Source organism: Littorina saxatilis, linkage group LG1, assembly GCF_037325665.1.
Source record: "Littorina saxatilis isolate snail1 linkage group LG1, US_GU_Lsax_2.0, whole genome shotgun sequence".
NCBI lineage: Eukaryota > Metazoa > Mollusca > Gastropoda > Littorinimorpha > Littorinidae > Littorina > Littorina saxatilis.
The window spans coordinates 76,226,333-76,244,300 of NC_090245.1; the positions used below are offsets into that span (position 1 = coordinate 76,226,333).

General features: G+C 39.1%; 3 protein-coding genes across 3 annotated transcripts; 1 reads left to right on the forward strand and 2 right to left on the reverse strand.

The window, feature by feature from the left end:
• The first annotated feature begins 36 nt into the window (after positions 1-36).
• On the forward strand, positions 37-11,431 carry LOC138979597 (organic cation transporter protein-like). Its single transcript, XM_070352310.1, has 9 exons — positions 37-693; positions 1,046-1,276; positions 2,153-2,349; positions 3,384-3,908; positions 4,245-4,379; positions 4,913-4,998; positions 5,368-5,470; positions 6,344-6,416; positions 6,620-11,431. Exons 1-9 carry the CDS (start codon positions 187-189, stop codon positions 6,752-6,754), a joined length of 1,992 nt encoding a protein of 663 aa, XP_070208411.1. The 5' UTR covers positions 37-186; the 3' UTR covers positions 6,755-11,431.
• Positions 9,074-10,382, reverse strand: LOC138947690 (uncharacterized). The gene is made up of 2 exons (XM_070319255.1): positions 9,427-10,382; positions 9,074-9,086 (listed from the first exon to the last, which is right to left on the reverse strand). The coding sequence occupies exons 1-2, from the start codon at positions 10,380-10,382 to the stop codon at positions 9,074-9,076; spliced, it is 969 nt and encodes a 322-aa protein (XP_070175356.1).
• A 329-nt stretch (positions 11,432-11,760) lies between the features above and the next one.
• LOC138979623 (ribosome biogenesis protein NSA2 homolog) lies at positions 11,761-17,925 on the reverse strand. Its single transcript, XM_070352347.1, has 10 exons — positions 17,843-17,925; positions 17,318-17,385; positions 16,849-16,914; positions 16,398-16,451; positions 15,849-15,999; positions 14,372-14,456; positions 13,744-13,838; positions 12,932-13,072; positions 12,383-12,434; positions 11,761-11,907 (listed from the first exon to the last, which is right to left on the reverse strand). Exons 1-10 carry the CDS (start codon positions 17,843-17,845, stop codon positions 11,840-11,842), a joined length of 783 nt encoding a protein of 260 aa, XP_070208448.1. The 5' UTR covers positions 17,846-17,925; the 3' UTR covers positions 11,761-11,839.
• Positions 17,926-17,968: the final 43 nt, after the last annotated feature.

Genomic DNA, 17,968 nt, shown 5'->3' on the forward strand with positions numbered 1-17,968 from the left:
CATGTTTCCTCTGTTTCAGAAAGTATCATACATGTATAACTGGCTTGACCCTGTAAGCAACTCTGGTGTTGGCAGTATACACAGCAAGACAACTGCATGAAGGACAAACAGGAGAATTAGCAGCAGACAATATTACAAAGCAACATTTACAACAGAAGCTGGCTGCAATTGATAAGCTGCTGTACCATGAACACAGAAGACGTTGATGGGATTCAACAGCGTCTTGGAAATGGACGATTTCAATTTCTCTCTTTCCTTCTTCTGGGGCTGATCTACTCTCGAGGTGCCTGGCATGTCTTTGGCATCATGTTTTTGGCTGGCGACCCAGGTCACAAGTGTGCCTTACCAGACCTTAAACATGGACACACACATACCGACTCGGTTTCACCATCAACTTTCGTTGATTCTGTCAGGTCGGAATCAGAATCAAATGCCTCTGTCAGCTGGACTGATGGTACCATACCCGACAGAAGAGCAGTTTCAACGTTGCCAACGTCCATTGATATGAACTCCAACATGCTGTATGCATTCCGTGGGGACAGCGTGGAAGTGATGAAATCCAACTGGACGGCAGAGACATGTGGTGTGTCTTTTGTGACACTGACAGACAATGGAAGCAGCGTCACAGTGATGGGAGAGTGTCCTCACGGGTGGGCGTATGGCTCTGAGTTTGACTCCACAGTGCTTTCAGAGGTAGGTATGAGTTGATCGGGAGTTTGTAGGCTGAATATCAAAAACTGAGGCTAAGAGTGAGACATCTTTATCAAGAATTTAACATTTCTGCCTGAAGCCTGGATGTATTATTGTAATAATCATGCACTTTAAAGAAATTGTTTTTTTTTGGTTTGGAACTTCTGATTTAAGGTGCTCCAGTAGTTTTTGTCATTGTTACTGTTGTTGTTGATTTGTGCTGGTGGTTTATGTCTGTGTCTGTGTATTTCCTTGAGACACGGTACCTTAGATGTCCTCATTCTGGAATTTGATCAATTAACTGACATCTATTACATTTATGTTCCGAAACTGATATTTTGTCATGTCTTTTCAGTGGAACCTTGTATGTGATCGTGACTACCTAGTTGAGCTGTCGATCACAGTTTTTATGATTGGAGCAACAGTCGGAGCTATGGCGATTCTGCCATTAGCTGACCGATTTGGCCGCAAACGTGTGATGATGTTGTGTCTCTTGGGTCAAGCCTGTGTTGGAACAGCCACAGCATTTGTCCGGGATTATACTTTCTTCACAGCACTTCGCTTTGTGATAGGAATGCTGAACATTGTGAGTATATACATGTATATTATAATATGTAGGATTGTTAGACTGTAGGAGTGTGTGTGTGTGTTGGATTGTTAGACTGAAGGCCAGGAGAGTGTGTGCGTGTGTGTGTGTGCATGTGTGTGTGATAGTAAATATGCATGCCTGTGCGTTTGTGTGTATGTGTGTGTGTGTACAAGCTTGTGTCTGTCTGTGTAAAGAGTACAACAAAATTAGATTTTTACTTTGCAAGCCATCTTGGAGACGACTGAGGAAAGTATTACACATAAATTTATAATTATATGAATGAAAAAGATCTTCTATTTGATCTTGGCATTGAATAGCCTTTTTTTGCAGGATAAAGGAATGTGGATGAGTCATTGAGTGCCTTGTTCATTGTAAAAATTTGTGAAATATATGGATGTATTTCATCAGCTTGCAGTTAATGTGGTAAACAGACCAAATATTTTTTGATGAATCATTGGTGCATGAGTGAAAAAACATACTGTTTTGATAATGATATTTGTTATTCGGGGTTCGGGTGGGGTGGGGGGGGAGGGGGGGGGCAGTAATACTTTCATGTGCGCCATGAAAATCCTGTTTGCTAGCTGTTTACATGCAGAGTAGTTTCAATAGGGCCTTACTGCACCTGACACTAGACCTACTTCTTGGTTAAGTTCTGTCTGCATGTCTGTCTTTTTGTTTCTCTTTGTCGCTCTCTCTTTCTCTGTCTCTCTCTGTCTCTGTCTCTGTCTCTCTCTGTCTCTGTCTCTGTCTCTCTCTCTCTCTCTCTCTCTCTCTCTCTCTTCATACATGTATACCCATGCAACAACGCGAAAGCAATGTATCTTCAAATATAAAACAATACTCACACATAAGTTGTTATTTGTCCTTTTCAAGGGTGTTGGTATTAGCTCCTACGTGCTGATGACAGAGACTTTCCCTGCACAGAAGAGAACAGTGATGTCCATAGCGTTCCAGGCCTTCTGGGCTGTAGGGGTGATGACAGTTGCAGGTTTTGGTTACCTTGTGAGGAACTGGCGCCAGCTGGAATTGTTGCTCAGCCTGCCAAATTTGCTTGCGCTTCCTTTTTGCTGGTGATGGTTTCTTTCATATATAAATTTGTTTTAATTTTTTTTTTTAATGTAGTCAAATTTTGCCTAATTGTTTTAACTTAGACCAGGAATTGAGATATGTGTGTGTGTGTGTGTGTGTGTGTGTGTAGAGCGATTCAGAGAAAACCTCTGAACCGATCGTCATGAAACTTACATACAAATCTTACCAGTTAATACCTCCAGACATTTTGGGGATGGGGGATGGGGGGGGGGGGATACATTTCTTTGATGACCTCATATCTGGTTTTTAGTGAAAGTTGATGCGGCACGACCTCAATTTTCAACCAACTTGATTGAAATTTTGGTCAAGCAATCTTTGACTGATTCCGTACTATGGGATTGCATTTCAGAGTGAAAGCTTCAAAATTAGTTAATTAGTTTGCTCATTAAAGTTGTCATTAAAATGAAATTTTCACAAACAGATTTAAAAATGAATGCATGGTATTCCTCATCCTCTCCACAATTTTAAAATATATTAATATGGTCATGTTTATTTTTTTAAAATGGGTTAAGTAAGTACTACGTTTGCATGCTTCGTGGAGATGGTCGTGACCCGTCTCGGTTTTCGGGTATGGCTAGCCGAGACTTTCTAAATGAAGTATCGGCGATCAGTGGTATTTAGTGTTGATCTTTTGGTTTGAAGCCGACAGATTGACCTGAATGTTTGTCTATCGCTACATGCGACTTGTTTTAGTATTTCTGACTTCTTCAAAGAAACGAGTTTATGTCTGTAATATTAAGTGTATAGCTCATTCTGGGCTCATTGCAATGACCTTGTATGTGAAGAAAGTCTTTTCACTGTTATCTGCTTAGGCCTGGTGCATAACATCCTGTCTGCAAATAGTGGTTGCTCTTTGTTTGCATCCATGGTACTGATAACCTCTGTAAATTTTGATTCAGTTTACATTCCAAATGTCCGTACTTGCACTCTTTTTCAAACTTAGTTGGCCTTTAAGGTGGGTTTGGCTTGATACATGCATGAACTGTTTCCTTTTTGAACTTTTTGGTTGTTGCAGGATGCTACCAGAATCCCTGCCATGGCTGGTATCACGAAAAAGCTGGGCAGAAGCACGAGCCACGGTCAAGACCATCGCCAAAGTGAACAGCCTAAACATAGCAGAATTCAGTGGTCTCTTTGCTGACGCCTGCTCTGATGACAGTACTCCTGCTGAATCCATTTTATTTGAGAACAAAAAACAGTCGAATCAAAATGTAGGAGGTGAAACTAAAGTGAAAAATGGTGCAACAGGTTGTGAATCAAATCACACAGCAGGGCTGTCTAAATCAGAAAATCCATCTAAGACTGAGGCCCATGCGGCGATCGTCCACCATGACTCCAGTCAGATGGAGAAATTGTTGAAAGTGGAGAATGGACATGGCGATAAGACAGTTGTTGATAATATATGTAGTGAGGAGCTTAGGAAGGAAAATGGTGATTCAGTGACTGCTATGACAACAGCAAGAGAGGAAGAGAACACATTTTTGGACTTGTTCAGACATCCAAGAATGCGACTATACTCTTGCATCATGTTTTTTCTTTTGTGAGTTGTTTTGGAAATACTCAATGTTTGTCAGACTCATGAGCTTGCTGTTCTTTAGCATGCTAGCTATTCAAAATGTGAAAACATACCAAAAACAACATGTGAAGACATGTACCTCAGCAAACACACAACCAAAGTAACGAAAAGAAAACAGGTGTATAAAGCCCATGTAAAATGTTGTGAAGAAAATAATGACTTGGAAAAAAATACACACATAAATTTGGGAGGGATGCATGCAATGAGAAATCTTCACAATTGTCTTCTCACTTTGTGAGCCAGTTATTATTTAATCAAGCAGCAAACATAAAGCAAACCTATTTTTGTTTTATCTTTCAGTTTCGTCAACAGTCTTGGCTATTTTGGGATTTCCTTCAGCGTCCCTATTCTCCATGGCAACCCATTTGTCAATCTGTGCATTATGGGAGTTGTGGAGATTCCAGCTGATTTTATATGTGTTCTCGTCAGTCAACGGTGAGAACTATTTCCCTATGTTGATAAACCTTGCTGAAGGTTGGTGCTAAAGACTGAAGTGATTTTGTTTAGCTTGAAGATGATTGCAAAAGCAATAATGCAGTGTTATTCTTAAGGTCCGGTCTTCGGTCACTGGTGCATACTTGTTTGACCATACGCAATTAATGTTCTGATCCCTGTCCAGTCAAATATATGATAGTTTTTACATGTAGGAGGCCTTGTGACTAAACTTTGTTTTTGTAGCCAGGACATTTGACCTATTTTCCATTCAGTTTGGCAAAAACACTGATATTTGTCCAGTGAATGAGTGGCATATTGATGAAAACCAGAAGGAAGATATGTCATGAATGAGATGATGTGGAATTACAAATACATTTTCGGTTAGAAAATTAGATGAAAATGGTACCGTCTGCCTTTTAAGTACTACAATATTTATTGTACCATGATTTATCCACTGAGTAACATACAAAAGCGTTGTGGAACTGAAATTAGTACATGTATATATATATGTAACAAATGTATTTTTCTTATAGGGTGGGTCGCCGTTATCCAAATGCTCTGTTCCTGCTTCTGTGTGGCATCTCTAACATTGCAGCGCTCTTCATTCCACATTCTCTTGGTAAATGTTGTATGTGTGTTTGTTTGTCTGTCTGCCACTCTGAAAGCTGAATTCCGGCGACATTTCTAAGGAAGGTTTGATGATTTTAAATGAAATGGTTTTAGTTACACAAAGATTTTCAAAAAAACATTGAAGATAGAACCTGTTGAGTGTATTGTTTATAAATAGTAGATGTAAAAGTAAAAGTTTTATATTAATTAATTAATTCCTGGCAATCGTGACCGTTTAAATATAGAAATCAGCTAAACACATATATTATTTTTGAATAATAATTAATTAATTCCTGGCAATCGTGACCGTTTAAATATAGAAATCAGCTAAACACATGTATTTTGTTTTTGTATATTAAAAGTTTTTTGTTTTTTTCAGTGGCACTGAAGCTGGTGTTTGTCATGCTAGGAAAGTTTGCCATCACTGCGGCTTACTCCACCATCTACCTGTACTCGGCAGAGATCTTCCCGACAGCTATCAGGTGTGTGGATGTTTGTGCGTGTCTCTCTGTGTCTGTTAAATGAAACTATTTCTTTTTGCCTCTTAATCTATGCTGGTGCCAAAATGTAGATTAAAAACTTCTTTGTTTTTATTTAGTTTTTGAGTCACTTGAGAAAAAGTGACTCTATGTAATCGGTCAGTGTTAGTCTGTCCGGCCGGACGGCCGGCCGGCCGTCCGTAGACACCACCTTAACGTTGGACTTTTCTCGGAAACTATCAAAGCGATCGGGCTCATATTTTGTTTAGTCGTGACCTCCAATGACCTCTACACTTTAACGATGGTTTCGTTGACCTTTGACCTTTTTCAAGGTCACAGGTCAGCGTCAAAGGAAAAATTAGACATTTTATATCTTTTCTCGGAAACTATCAAAGCGATCGGGCTCATATTTTGTTTAGTCGTGACCTCCAATGACCTCTACACTTTAACGATGGTTTCGTTGACCTTTGACCTTTTTCAAGGTCACAGGTCAGCGTCAAAGGAAAAATTAGACATTTTATATCTTTGACAAAGTTCATCGGATGTGATTGAAACTTTGTAGGATTATTCTTTACATCAAAGTATTTACATCTGTAGCCTTTTACGAACGTTATCAGAAAAACAAGGGAGATAACTAGCCTTTTCTGTTCGGCAACACACAACTTAACGTTGGGCTTTTCTCGGAAACTATAAAAGTGACCGGGCTCAAATTTTATGTGAACGTGACTCATTGTGTTGTGAATAGCAATTTCTTCCTGTCCATCTGATGCCTCATATAATATTCAGAACTGCGAAAGTGACTCGATCGAGCGTTTGCTCTTCTTGTTATTTATGTCTCTGTGTATTTTATATCGTTATCATAATTTTTGTTTGCAGAAACCAAGGTATGGGGATGTCATCTGTGTTTGAGAATATCGGCGGCATTTCAGCACCGTTTATGGTCCTGGCTGTAAGTAATCTGATTTCCACGTGTGTTTGTGTGTGTGTGTGTGTGTGTGAACAAAGAATAGACCACTTTTGCAAACAAACTTTTCGGCCATTTCTTCTATGTGAACTACTATAGATTTTTTCATGTAACAATTATATCAAGCTGTTGACTAGCATTTTGTCTCAGTCCCTCAAAAGCATTAAGTAACCTGTTTTATTTTACAGGCAAAATCAATAGCAGAGCTGCCACTGGTTGTGTTTGGAGTGCTGAGCATTGCTGGTGCCCTCTTGACGTTGTTCCTGCCAGAGACGCACAATCGACCCCTGCCACAGACAGTGGGGGAAGTCACAAAGTGGTGAATCAAAACTGGAAACAGCCTCTTTTTTGCCTCTAGAACTCCTGGGGATTTCTCGACACTGATGCCAAAATATAGATTAAAAACTTCTTTGTTACTATCAAGTGCAAATGTGAGGATAATGAAGTCACCAAGTGTGTGTATATTTGTGGGTTGTCTTGTGTGCCGGTTGTAGAGGGTTGTTGTGCTGCAGTTACGACATTAGTTTTGTGATGATATGTTTCCGTTTGCTGTTGCCGATTTGAAAATCAATATATATATATGAGCGTTCATAATTGTTGCTATGTATTAGGACCAAAAAATAGCTCCCGAATTTTGTTGCCCAAACCGGTGCATTACATATTGTTTGTCGGGTATTTATCTACTGTGGTATAGTTTTTGTTCTTTAAGTTTGAACACCAGTTATGTATGTATTAGGACCAAAAAATAGCTCCCGAATTTTGATACCCAAACCGGTGCATTACATATTGTTTGTCGGGTATTTATCTACTGTGTTATGGTTTTTGTTCTTTAAGTTTGAACACCAGTTATGATGTAGGAATAATTTATTATTGTGAGTGTTGTTCCACTGGACATAAATCAAATGGTTAAGAATGAGCAAGAAGTACACCTGTTCATAGGTTGTGATTGCGTTCAAATGATTGACTCGCATTATATTGAGCACGTTGATGGCCTGACTTTTTCCAAATGAAAACTTACAAATGGTATCTTCTACAATAGAAACTTGAAAAATAATTGCTTCAGATCTTTTTGTGCATATAATAAAAATAATAATAAAAGAGCATTTATATAGCGCAACATCATAACTTTACAATTATGCTCTTTGCGCTTGACACATTTAAAATTAAAACACAGTTATACAAGCATATGTGATATGCAAGAATATAAAACTGGTGAACATGTGATGTATTATTCATTATGTTAGAATGTGGATCAAGACCTGTTCTACTGTGTTTACTTTAAGTTGTAATTTTAAGAAATCTGTGTAAATTTGGTGAGGTCAGTACTCTTTTTCCCCACATCACAAATGTTTGTTTTTTAACCCCCCTTTAATATGCAGGATTGAATCTCATTTTTGTTCATTACCCTTATACCTGCATGACCATGACATATGCTTGTCATATTTTGTACCCCCCACGGGTTAGGGGGAGTCCCATATTGGTTGGGACGAGAAAGAATTTACCCGATGCTCCCCAGCATGTCGTAAGAGGCGACTAACGGATTCTGTTTTTCCTTTTACCCTTGTTAAGTGTTTCTTGTATAGAATATAGTCAATTTTTGTACAGATTTTAGTCAAGCAGTATGTAAGAAATGTTAAGTCCTTTGTACTGGAAACTTGCATTCTCCCAGTAAGGTAATATATTGTACTACGTTGCAAGCCCCTGGAGCAAAGTTTTGATTAGTGCTTTTGTGAACAAGAAACAATTGACAGGTGGCTCTATCCCATCTTCCCCCTTTCCCCGTCGTGATATAACCTTCGTGGTTGAAAACGACGTTAAACACCAAATAAAGAAAGAAAGAAAAGTCATATTTTGTGTGTGTGTGTGTTTGCCAAAGTTAAGTCCATTTGTTTAAATGTTCACTACAAAGTTCTACAACGTAATGATTGCACTCCTGGTTGCTTTTAAACAGTACCTACATAATCTAATCGGTTGTTAGCAGTTACTAAGATGATTTAGAAGTTCATTCATAGAATGTTGCTGATCATGGAACATCCATTTATGTATTTTCGTTTTTTAGTGTTGTTATGCATTACCTCCATTCTAAGCCGTCCTTCAGATTATCTCAGACTTTTTTTGAGATCTTAAAACAGAGGGACTATTGTATTATAACATATACATTGACCCCGTACAAATACTTGTTTTAGTGTACTCCGCCCATCCATCTATCCAAGATGGCATTACAATTTTAACAATATGTATGAACTCACATTTGTTTAATCCTTGGCAGTTATATAACTTAAGTTGTATCAAGAACAGTCTCAGGTTTCATTCCGCTTTTAGGATGTTTGCTGTGCGTAAAGATAGTTCGGTGTGTAAAGGCTGCGTGATTTGAATGTTTAGTGTTTGGAAGTAGAACATTAAAAAAACATTCATGATGGGCTTCTGATTTGTGTATATATATATATGTCGTGCCTAGATCCTGAAAGTGCCTAAGTTCATTGAATTAGGTAGTCTCTTGCCTAATTCGTGAAATAGGCAACGGCTGTGCCTAACCTGTGAAATCAATGTTGAATTTTGCCTAATTTGTGAAATTTTATGATTTAGGCTGCCTATTGCATAAATTAGGCAGCTTAAGTCGTGAAATTAGGCAAAGTTTCGATTTAGACACGACTGCTGTAACACCAGTAACAATAATGAAACTTAAAATTTAAACATACTGCTATCATATGTACCATTTACATGACTAATTATAATAAACAAATTTTACAAAAGCAAAACAAAAATACCCCTCTACCTCATTTACAAACATTTAAAGTTTACAAAAGGTAAACATTATCCCAGTTTGGACTGGGGTCAAAAAAGGGAAACCCACGACGTTCCAGTTCAACTCGATTTTCTGAGCTTACTTGGGTGGCAGTGACTATGGCAGTGGTTTCTTGCTTTCTTGCAAGTGCATCTGGCTGTATTGCACTTCCCATTGCAAGAACATTTTTTGAACCCTTGTCCTCCATGCCTTGAATGAAGCTGAGCGATGCTTCTCATTGGTAGGACAGTGTCCTTCACTTGTTCAGCAGTGACAATTTGGAAATCGGCCTCGATAATTAGATTGCGGGAGAGCATAGTGTTTATGATGCCATGCTTGGTGCCAACTTGGTACAGGTCGTTGTGAACCTTCAGGACCACCCCAGGCACGTTTCTGCAATCAAGGCGCCCACCATCAAACTCACTGACTAGAACCAGCACGCCGTCGTTTTGCAGCAGTGGAACCAGCTTGGCTCTTGTTGTTCGCAGCATTTCAGCACGGCTTTTTTGTTGTCCTTCACGTGCATCTTGTCTGCACTGCGTCAAGATGCTTGCATGATCTTCTAGAGCTGTACTTGAAGTGGCGGCCCCTCCAACTGCACCTTCCACCTCTGCATCATTTTCAGTTGAATTCTGTGGACCGAGTTCTTCTAGAGCTACACTTGAAGTGGTGGCACCTCCAACTGCACCTTCTACCTCTGCATCATTTTCAGTTGAATTCTGTGGCCTGAGTTCTTTGTCAATTCTTGCCGCAGCAGCGTTTTCATTTTCAGGCGCTGCTTCATCATTTTCATCCCCAGCTGCCTCAGGCTCAACGCTCTGTCCACCTGCAACTTGCATTCTGGACAGGACTTCCAAAAGGTCCTCTTCTTTTTCTAGCCTTGCGATGACCTCCTTTGGCAGGCACGTTCTTTCAAGCCCAGATGTTTTCTTCCGACCACAGAAAACTTCCAGTGGTGTTCTATTGTTCAGGTTGCGATGAGGGGATGAGTTTTTTTGCAGCTGGACGAATCTGAGCCCCTCAGCCCACTTAGTGGTGTCGTTGTCGATGGCCCACGTGGTCAGCATCTGTTTGACATCAGCGTTGGAACGCTCAACAGATTCCTGACTCTGAGGATGACGAGGGGATCCGTGCACGATGGTAAGTCCGGGCCATATCTCGACCATTTCATTGATCACGTGAGCAGTGAACTCCCTTCCGTTGACACATTAGGCAAGTATTTTGCTTATTCTGTAGACATTTTTGCCTAAATTGTACAGCAGTCATGCCTAAATTGAAACTTTGCCTAATTTCACGACTTAGGCTGCCTAATTTATGCAATAGGCAGCCTAAATCATAACATTTCACAAATTAGGCAAAATTCAACATTGATTTCACAGGTTAGGCACAGCCGTTGCCCATTTCACGAATTAGGCAAGAGACTACCTAATTCAAGAACTTAGGCACTTTCAGGATCTAGGCACGACATATACAAGCTTAGTTCTTTCTTTTCTTTATTTGGCGTTTAACGTCGTTTTCAACCACAAAAGTTATATCGCGACGGTTTGCTGCTGTTTGTGTATTACACGTTGTCGTATTTTTATTTTCTAAAAAAAATAAGCAGAATGCCAATCTTTACTTCTTTGTATGCCTCATAAAGATGTGTGCGAATAATTAATTGAAAAGAAAGTTGGTGAAAAGGTCCTTTACTTTGCTGCTGTTTATTACACGTTGCCATATATTATACCATCATGAGTGGTCATTATTATAGGTACAAATAACTGTGTGTAGCAACTGTGTTTCTATGTTTGTAAAGATTTTAGTCAAGCAGTTTGTAAGAAATGTTAAATCCTTTGTACTGGAAACCTGCATTCTCCCAGTAAGGTAATATATTGTACTATGTTGCAAGCCCCTGGAGCAAATTTTTGATTAGTGCTTTTGTGAACAAGAAACAATTGACAAGTGGCTCTATCCCATCTTCCCCCGTCGCGATATAACCCTTCGTGGTTGAAAACGACGTTAAACATCAAATAAAGAAAGAAAGAAAGTGTTTCTAACAAATAAGCCGAGTGCCATCTGCAGATGAGCCTCAGGAATTAAGATGATTTTACTGAAAAAATGTCTTTTTTGTGTGTATCAAGGCAATGCAAGGAAACGTATGTGTACTCTCAGAATTTACAGTTTTTTTTGTTGCTTCTTGTTGAGCTATAGCAGCAAATAAACAGAAAGATCTCTATCTATAATGTCTCCTACTTTATTCTGATCTGAGTGAGCTATGAGAATGAAAAAAAATTGACGAGTCACTGTGTTCAGCAGATAGCAGTGTATTATCCTAAATTGTGGAATGTAGTGATGTTTACATTTCATATCATCCAAAACAAGTTTTCCAAGAGGGACATAATCCAGGGAGCCACCAAAGCCCAATGGGACAGCCTGAAAGATATCTGTGACCGAGTCATTTAGCAGAAAAAAGGTCTCTGAATTGCAATGCTTCTGGCCACAAGCACGCACAAATAAAACAGGAAGAAACAGAATCAAACAAGACAACACAAAACGAAAGCAGTCTTTGTTTGCCGACAAATTTATTTCCCCAGTTACATTCACACATTGATTCACACGCACAGAGTAATCGCAAGACATCAGATCACACCAGCAGAACTGCATTGATGCATCCATCATTTTCTGGGTGGTTTGTCACCTGTGCGTATTTACCTGGAAAGAAAAATTCAAACCCAATGATGAACAACGTGGAGATCAGAATGTAGAATGTCAAAAAGGAGGAAGTAAAGTTTTCCAAATCCTAAATCTAAACACAAATTGAGGATTGACAGACTACTTTCTTGACTTTATGTCAAAGAAGGTTATGATTTTCACATGAGGAGTGTATCTTAGAACTTGAAAAGCAAGTAAACGTCAATTTTTCGTATAAAAACAAATAGAGTACCCAAGCGTTCAAAAGAAAGTATTCCTCTAAATAAAAAATTCTCATGCATGATAACTGAACATTTCACCTCTTACAACAAAATAAGCCATTCAGACCACAAACTAAAGCTTTAACCACCAACAGAGATACAGAAAAATAGGTTTATCTGTGTTTTGTCCATATTTCTACATGCCTCCCTTCATATTTGTAGTATGTTTCAGTGTATGCATGTGTTAGTGTAAGCTAGATATGTATAAGACTTACCCCACACAACTTTTCCTGTTTGTGTGACCAATCCAAGCTCGCTGATGTTAACCTGAAAAGGCATTCAGATATTGTCATACAACCATGTAATCTCAACAACCGCAAAAAAAAACCTCTGGTTTGAAAAGTTAAAGCAATGTTGAACTGCTGAAATGATCAGGCATATGCACTTTTATCCTACTTTTCTCAAAGATCGTGTTACAGAAAAAGTACTCACGAACACACACATATATTCCATTGCTGGAAAATTGGGGTCAGTTCCTCCCAGTAAAAAGCTAGAACAAGAGTGTGGAGTGTTTAGGTGTAATCAGCCACCTACACTCTTGCAGAATGACCGAGGTCTTTCTTTGTGCCATGGCGGAGGGACATAGATATCGTCTCTGAGTCATCACATTAAGTTGACCTGTGTCAGTCTAAGTTTCAATTGTGTGACCCGGGAATCAAAAGTCCAGTGCTCTACCAACTATGATGGATTGGAAGCTGTTCTATAATGAACATGTCTAAAAGGAAAAGGAAAAAATAATAAAAGGAAGACGTGCAGTTACTCACCTCAACAATGGTTCCCTTTGTGATGACACCTAGCGAGGTGTACATGGGTGAACTGGGGTTCTTTTTCACCCCAATAATGGGCAGGTTGAATGTTGCCTTCAGCTCTGGGTGTGTGACATGGGCTTTCTTGAACCGCAAGCCCTGCAATGCAAGCAAACACCGTCTCTTCTTCATTTTGTTGTGACAGGGAAAAAAAGACAATACGTCATGGGTATCTGAAAATGTAAATCAAATCTGACAATCTTTCTTTTATACAAAAGCGTAGTTCTGCAGTCATAAATGTATTTGATAACTATCAACACAGATAAAATAACATTCTCCAATCATGGTAACATATATCCCAAATTCACAGGAAATACATGTGTGCACACACCAGGCATGGGAATTGAAAAAAGTAAAAAAGGCTGAAAATTTGTAAGTAATGGCAGGGGGGTTCGAGGGCATGCCCCTCCGGAATATTTTTTCTCCAAAGAACCCAAATGGTGCAATTTGGTGTCATCTAAGCTCCAAGTTTGCCATTAAATTCAGTTTTTAGAACCATTTTTGCCTCCTCTATTTATTTTTTCGGCGGTCACTTTGGCTTTTTCGACGGAACAAAAAAAAAATCGGCGGAAATTTGCCTTTCGGCGGACAATTCCCATGCCTGACACACACACATTGTGACACAAGCGGTAAATGTTATCAAAGCATGAAAAACTATGCACTCCGTAAACGAACTAAGCTTTTCAAGTGAATTGTCCATCCTCTAATGAGGTATCACCCCCCCCCCCCCCCCAATCATCACCACTTGCATCCACAAGCACACCACAAACCATTGGTCTGATAAAGCGTTCAAACTTGGCAGGCTTTCTGGTAAAACCTTCTCCAACGTACGTGACTTTCGTCACCATCCTCTTCCAGGCCTTTCCTGTACACAAAAGTAAGAAGTGTCCTGTTTAATCAACAACATTTGCATTCTCATCATTGTTAATTGTGCAACATCCCTATTTTTTTTTTTTTTTTTTTTTTTTTTTAATTGTTTGTCCAGTATTTAATTTAATTCTCTATTTTTGTATTAACTCAAATGTTTAGTGTTTTTAGTATTGTCTTGTTAGCCTAAGTTCTATTTAATCAGAGTATGTTTGCGTGTGCTTATACCTAGTTATATTGTAAAGCGCATAATGCTTTTAGTTATGCGCTATAGAAATCTCCTTAATAAATAAATAAATAAATACTACAGTGGACACACACACACCCTTTTAATATTTCCCGCTTTAATGACTCCCCCTTTCAAACCCTTACTTTATTTCTGATTTTCAAGATCCCTCCTTTTAATGAGCTGATTTTCTCATATATAGAGGTTTTATTTGTTATTCATGTATTTGTTATGTATTTATAATATTTACCTTAAAAGGAAATTACACATGCAAGACTAACTTCAAGTGGAATCATGGTGCTTACTCTTTGTCTTGCCAGTCTTGATAACTTTGAACACCTCTGCTTCACTCATGGCCTTGACTTTTGGCAGGGGCACATCCCATTTTCCCTGAAGAGGAAGAAATCAATGGTTGACAGTGCATCATGGTGATACGCAGAACAAACTCTGTCATTTTTTACTGCACAGTGACTGCTATACATGCACATGAAACGTAACCTCATGTCCGAGAGAGCAAATAGCGAGCTTTAGAAAGCACAGAAACTTAGTTCGTAGTCTTTCTTTGTGGGAAAACCCCCTGTCTACGTCATCACTTTTGCGCTTCCGGAAGGTCACGACCTCCTCATTTGCATTACGTCCGATTCTTCGTTGCGCGAACTTGCAGTATTTTCATCATTTTGACGAATCATGATTCGCAGGTATGTTTCTGGTATTTGTTGCATGTATTGGGTCAATTGCTGTTAACGTAAGCTTGAATAAATGTTTTGACTGTATTCTCACACCATTTTGTTGTTGTGTCGATTCGCTAAAATAGGTGTACTTTGCTCTTCAAAAAGGGTGCTGTTTTGGTCTGCTTTTGCGCTCAGAATTAAAAATGGCGGACGAGTTGTTGTTTCGATTGAGATTTTCAACATAAGTTTTGCATTATTTCTAGGTTTCAGGTGACTTCTTCTTCTTCTGCGTTCGACGGTTGTGTCTAGGGTCGTAGTTCCGCTGCTGTCGTGAACTGGAACGTCGCTTTCAGGTCTTCTGACGTTAGCTTGGTCTCCAGTGTAGCTCCTTCTGGCCAGATCTGGTTCCGCAGCAGGGTGAAGTTTGTGCATGTATTCAATACATGTTCTACTGTCTGGTCGGCCGCCCCACAATCGCACAATGCCGACTGCTACGCCGATCCTTTTCAGGTGCGCTTTAAAGCCGCAGTGCCCTGTACGCAGCCGGAAGATGGCAGTCTGCTCTGCACGGCTGAGGCGGTGGATGGGGTCTTGGTCTGGCTTGTAGCCTCCGTTTCTTTCTTTGAATGCTGTTTCAGGTGACTACCCTTGGCATGGTAAAGATGTAAAATCACTTTAATGGTGTATCCTTATGAATGCGCACGAACACTATCCAATGTTATAGCCATTGGTTTGGATGAGCACGACAAACATTTCGTCTGCTGCTAAAGGTGCTACCGCCTCAGAACCGCAGGCGCGAAGAAAAGTTCGCAGGGATTTCTCAATTGCATAACCGGAAACGATCGGTACAAACTAAGTTTCGTTGGTCAATCTAAAGCTCGCTAATGGGTCACGTAACATTCTTACACATGCTAAACAAATTGCTACAGGTTTAGTCAAGTTCCCATGCTTGTTCTCGAAGACGGAACTTGGAAGAAAGGTGAAATAAAGAAACCTGCACAGTGTGCAGTCATGCCACAGAACCCAACATCAGCAAGTCTTCATGGAGAAGATAAAAAGGAAAAAAGAACAACGCCTAAAACAAAGAACAGATAAAGAATGATCTGCTTACCGCTTTTTCTTTTCTCTTCTGCTTGATCATATTGGACAGCACTTTAGCACTGGTCTGTTCCTGCCTGTCCAGCAGATAGGCTGGCTCCACTCCCTTTGGCACTGTGTCCTCCGCCTTCTGTTTTGTCTTCCTCTCCTCGTGCATCTTAAGACTTTGCAAAGGAAAACAAAATCAAAATGATTTTTAAGATGCCACTTCCACTTCCAGACAGAAAAGACAGAGCTTTGTGAAAAAAAAAAAACCAGACTGAAAACTTTGCTGGAGAATTGTCTGCCTCTTTAACCTAAGTTTTCTTGTAAATCTGTGCTACTTGACAAAGTTTGTTATGAAGAAAAAATACACTGAAGCTAGGCAACCTAGTTAAACAGCTACATCTACTAACCAACTTATTTGGAAAAAAGAAATCCGATTTGAACACAAAACTGAAAAACAATAAATAATACATGTCATAGATACTGCAGTGTCACTTTCTCTCATCAACGTTAGATGCAAACAACGTATACACAATAACAGAATATAGTGAATGTATGCAAATTTGTATTCACTCACGTTTTCTTGAGCTGAACCTTCTCTGCATGGCGCTTTTTGTTGTGAAGCTTAGCTCTGAAATACAAAAGAAAACATGATACAAATGTTTAAGTAAACCTCATGATACCCATGTGTACCATCAGAATGTCACAACTCGTCATGCTCCACAACAGCTTTCCATACATTTCTAAAAGCCCATAAGACTGTTTAATTACTTTAAATGACACCATGGCAAACACATCTTATATCCATTAAGACTTTTCTTCACATGTTATCCCAGCATTATTACTTCTTTTTTTTTAGTATCAAGAGTCAAAACAAATACAACAAATCTTACTACAGTCTTGGGTTTCTACAGCTGCTCAAGTACAATTTATAAACAGCTTTAAGTTTCATACAACATTTGTTTCCATTTGAACAAACCCATGATCCCACCAATATACGAAAGCTTAACAGACAGACAGACACTTACTTTAGTCCTCTCAGCTTTTTGGCAGTCTTTGACTGTACATGGGGCTGCCTGGCCTCCTTCTTCCTCCTGTACAGACACAGCACAAGAAAACATTTTAGTACTTTTACCACACTGAGCATTTTCCTACTTTTGTGACAACTCAATAACAACCACCCCAAAAGATCCTCTACAAGGTTTTTTCCCCCTCTATAAATCACCATAGCGACCACCTGTTTATCACAGCATCCTTTAGTTGACTCCTTGGGTGGTTCTTAAAGACAGTTTTGACTAGTACTGATCAGTTAAGATAATGTTGTGATTGTGATACTTGTGATAAACAATATTTTGCAGTCTTCTGAATCTACACAGTATGTGAGACCTTTTATGGGAAGAATCAAACACATACTATAAAACAAACATAGTCAAAACAAGCACAACAAAAATCAATTGTAATGCTTTCAAGTTTTAAGTTTTATAAGTAATGTCTTACTTTCTTTCCTCATAATCAAATCTCCGTCCATGACGCTTCCTAAAAAGCTCAATGTGCTCGTTCTGGGGCTGCAGACAGAAGAAACATGGATGTGTCATTTAGAGCCACAAATGGTAGTTCAAGTGCACAAAATGAAAAATGAACTAAAAATAATGGGGACTTAAGTTAAAAATCCTGGTAAAAATGGCAAAAATTCTTGACCTAATTTCCCTGTGAAGTCATTCATTCATAATTCCCATAAAGAAAACATTTGACAAAAACAAAACCCACACTCACTAAAATTGAACAAAAACAACTACCTACAACATACACACAATACGGTAACTATAGTGTGTATACTTCGACCTCCCATGTGGCAAATGGCTCAACCTCAAATAGTCAGTAGTGTGCTTTTCTATGAAGATCAACATTTTGTTTCAAATCAAATATTACATAAACGATATGTACAGTTTTAATCGCGTTGTTTTGTTTTATCATAGCGAAAGCATGCTGCCGGTGATCATTTGAACATGTTACAAAGCTTACCATTGTGTGAGATGTTGATTTGTTGTGAGCAAACTTTCTCAACACGAAGTCGGCTAGACAGGAAGTGGACGAAGGGAAGCAGAGAGTTACCTCCCTTCCTCCCTTTTAATAGTAACTTCCTGTTCG

What these genes read in the sequence shown, in the direction of transcription:
- LOC138979597 (XM_070352310.1), top strand. Translation starts at nt 187, where the DNA reads ATGAACACAGAAGACGTTGATGGGATTCAACAGCGTCTTGGAAATGGA. An exon ending in ACTCCACAGTGCTTTCAGAG is followed by an intron (nt 694 to 1,045) that starts GTAGGTATGAGT and finishes ATGTCTTTTCAG; the next exon opens with TGGAACCTTGTATGTGATCG. An exon ending in TGCATCATGTTTTTTCTTTT is followed by an intron (nt 3,909 to 4,244) that starts GTGAGTTGTTTT and finishes TTTATCTTTCAG; the next exon opens with TTTCGTCAACAGTCTTGGCT.
- LOC138947690 (XM_070319255.1), bottom strand. Translation starts at nt 10,382, where the DNA reads ATGGTCGAGATATGGCCCGGACTTACCATCGTGCACGGATCCCCTCGT.
- LOC138979623 (XM_070352347.1), bottom strand. An exon ending in AACGCTTTATCAGACCAATG is followed by an intron (nt 13,073 to 13,743) that starts GTTTGTGGTGTG and finishes CTTGCATTGCAG; the next exon opens with GGCTTGCGGTTCAAGAAAGC. An exon ending in AACAGGAAAAGTTGTGTGGG is followed by an intron (nt 11,908 to 12,382) that starts GTAAGTCTTATA and finishes TTTTCTTTCCAG; the next exon opens with GTAAATACGCACAGGTGACA.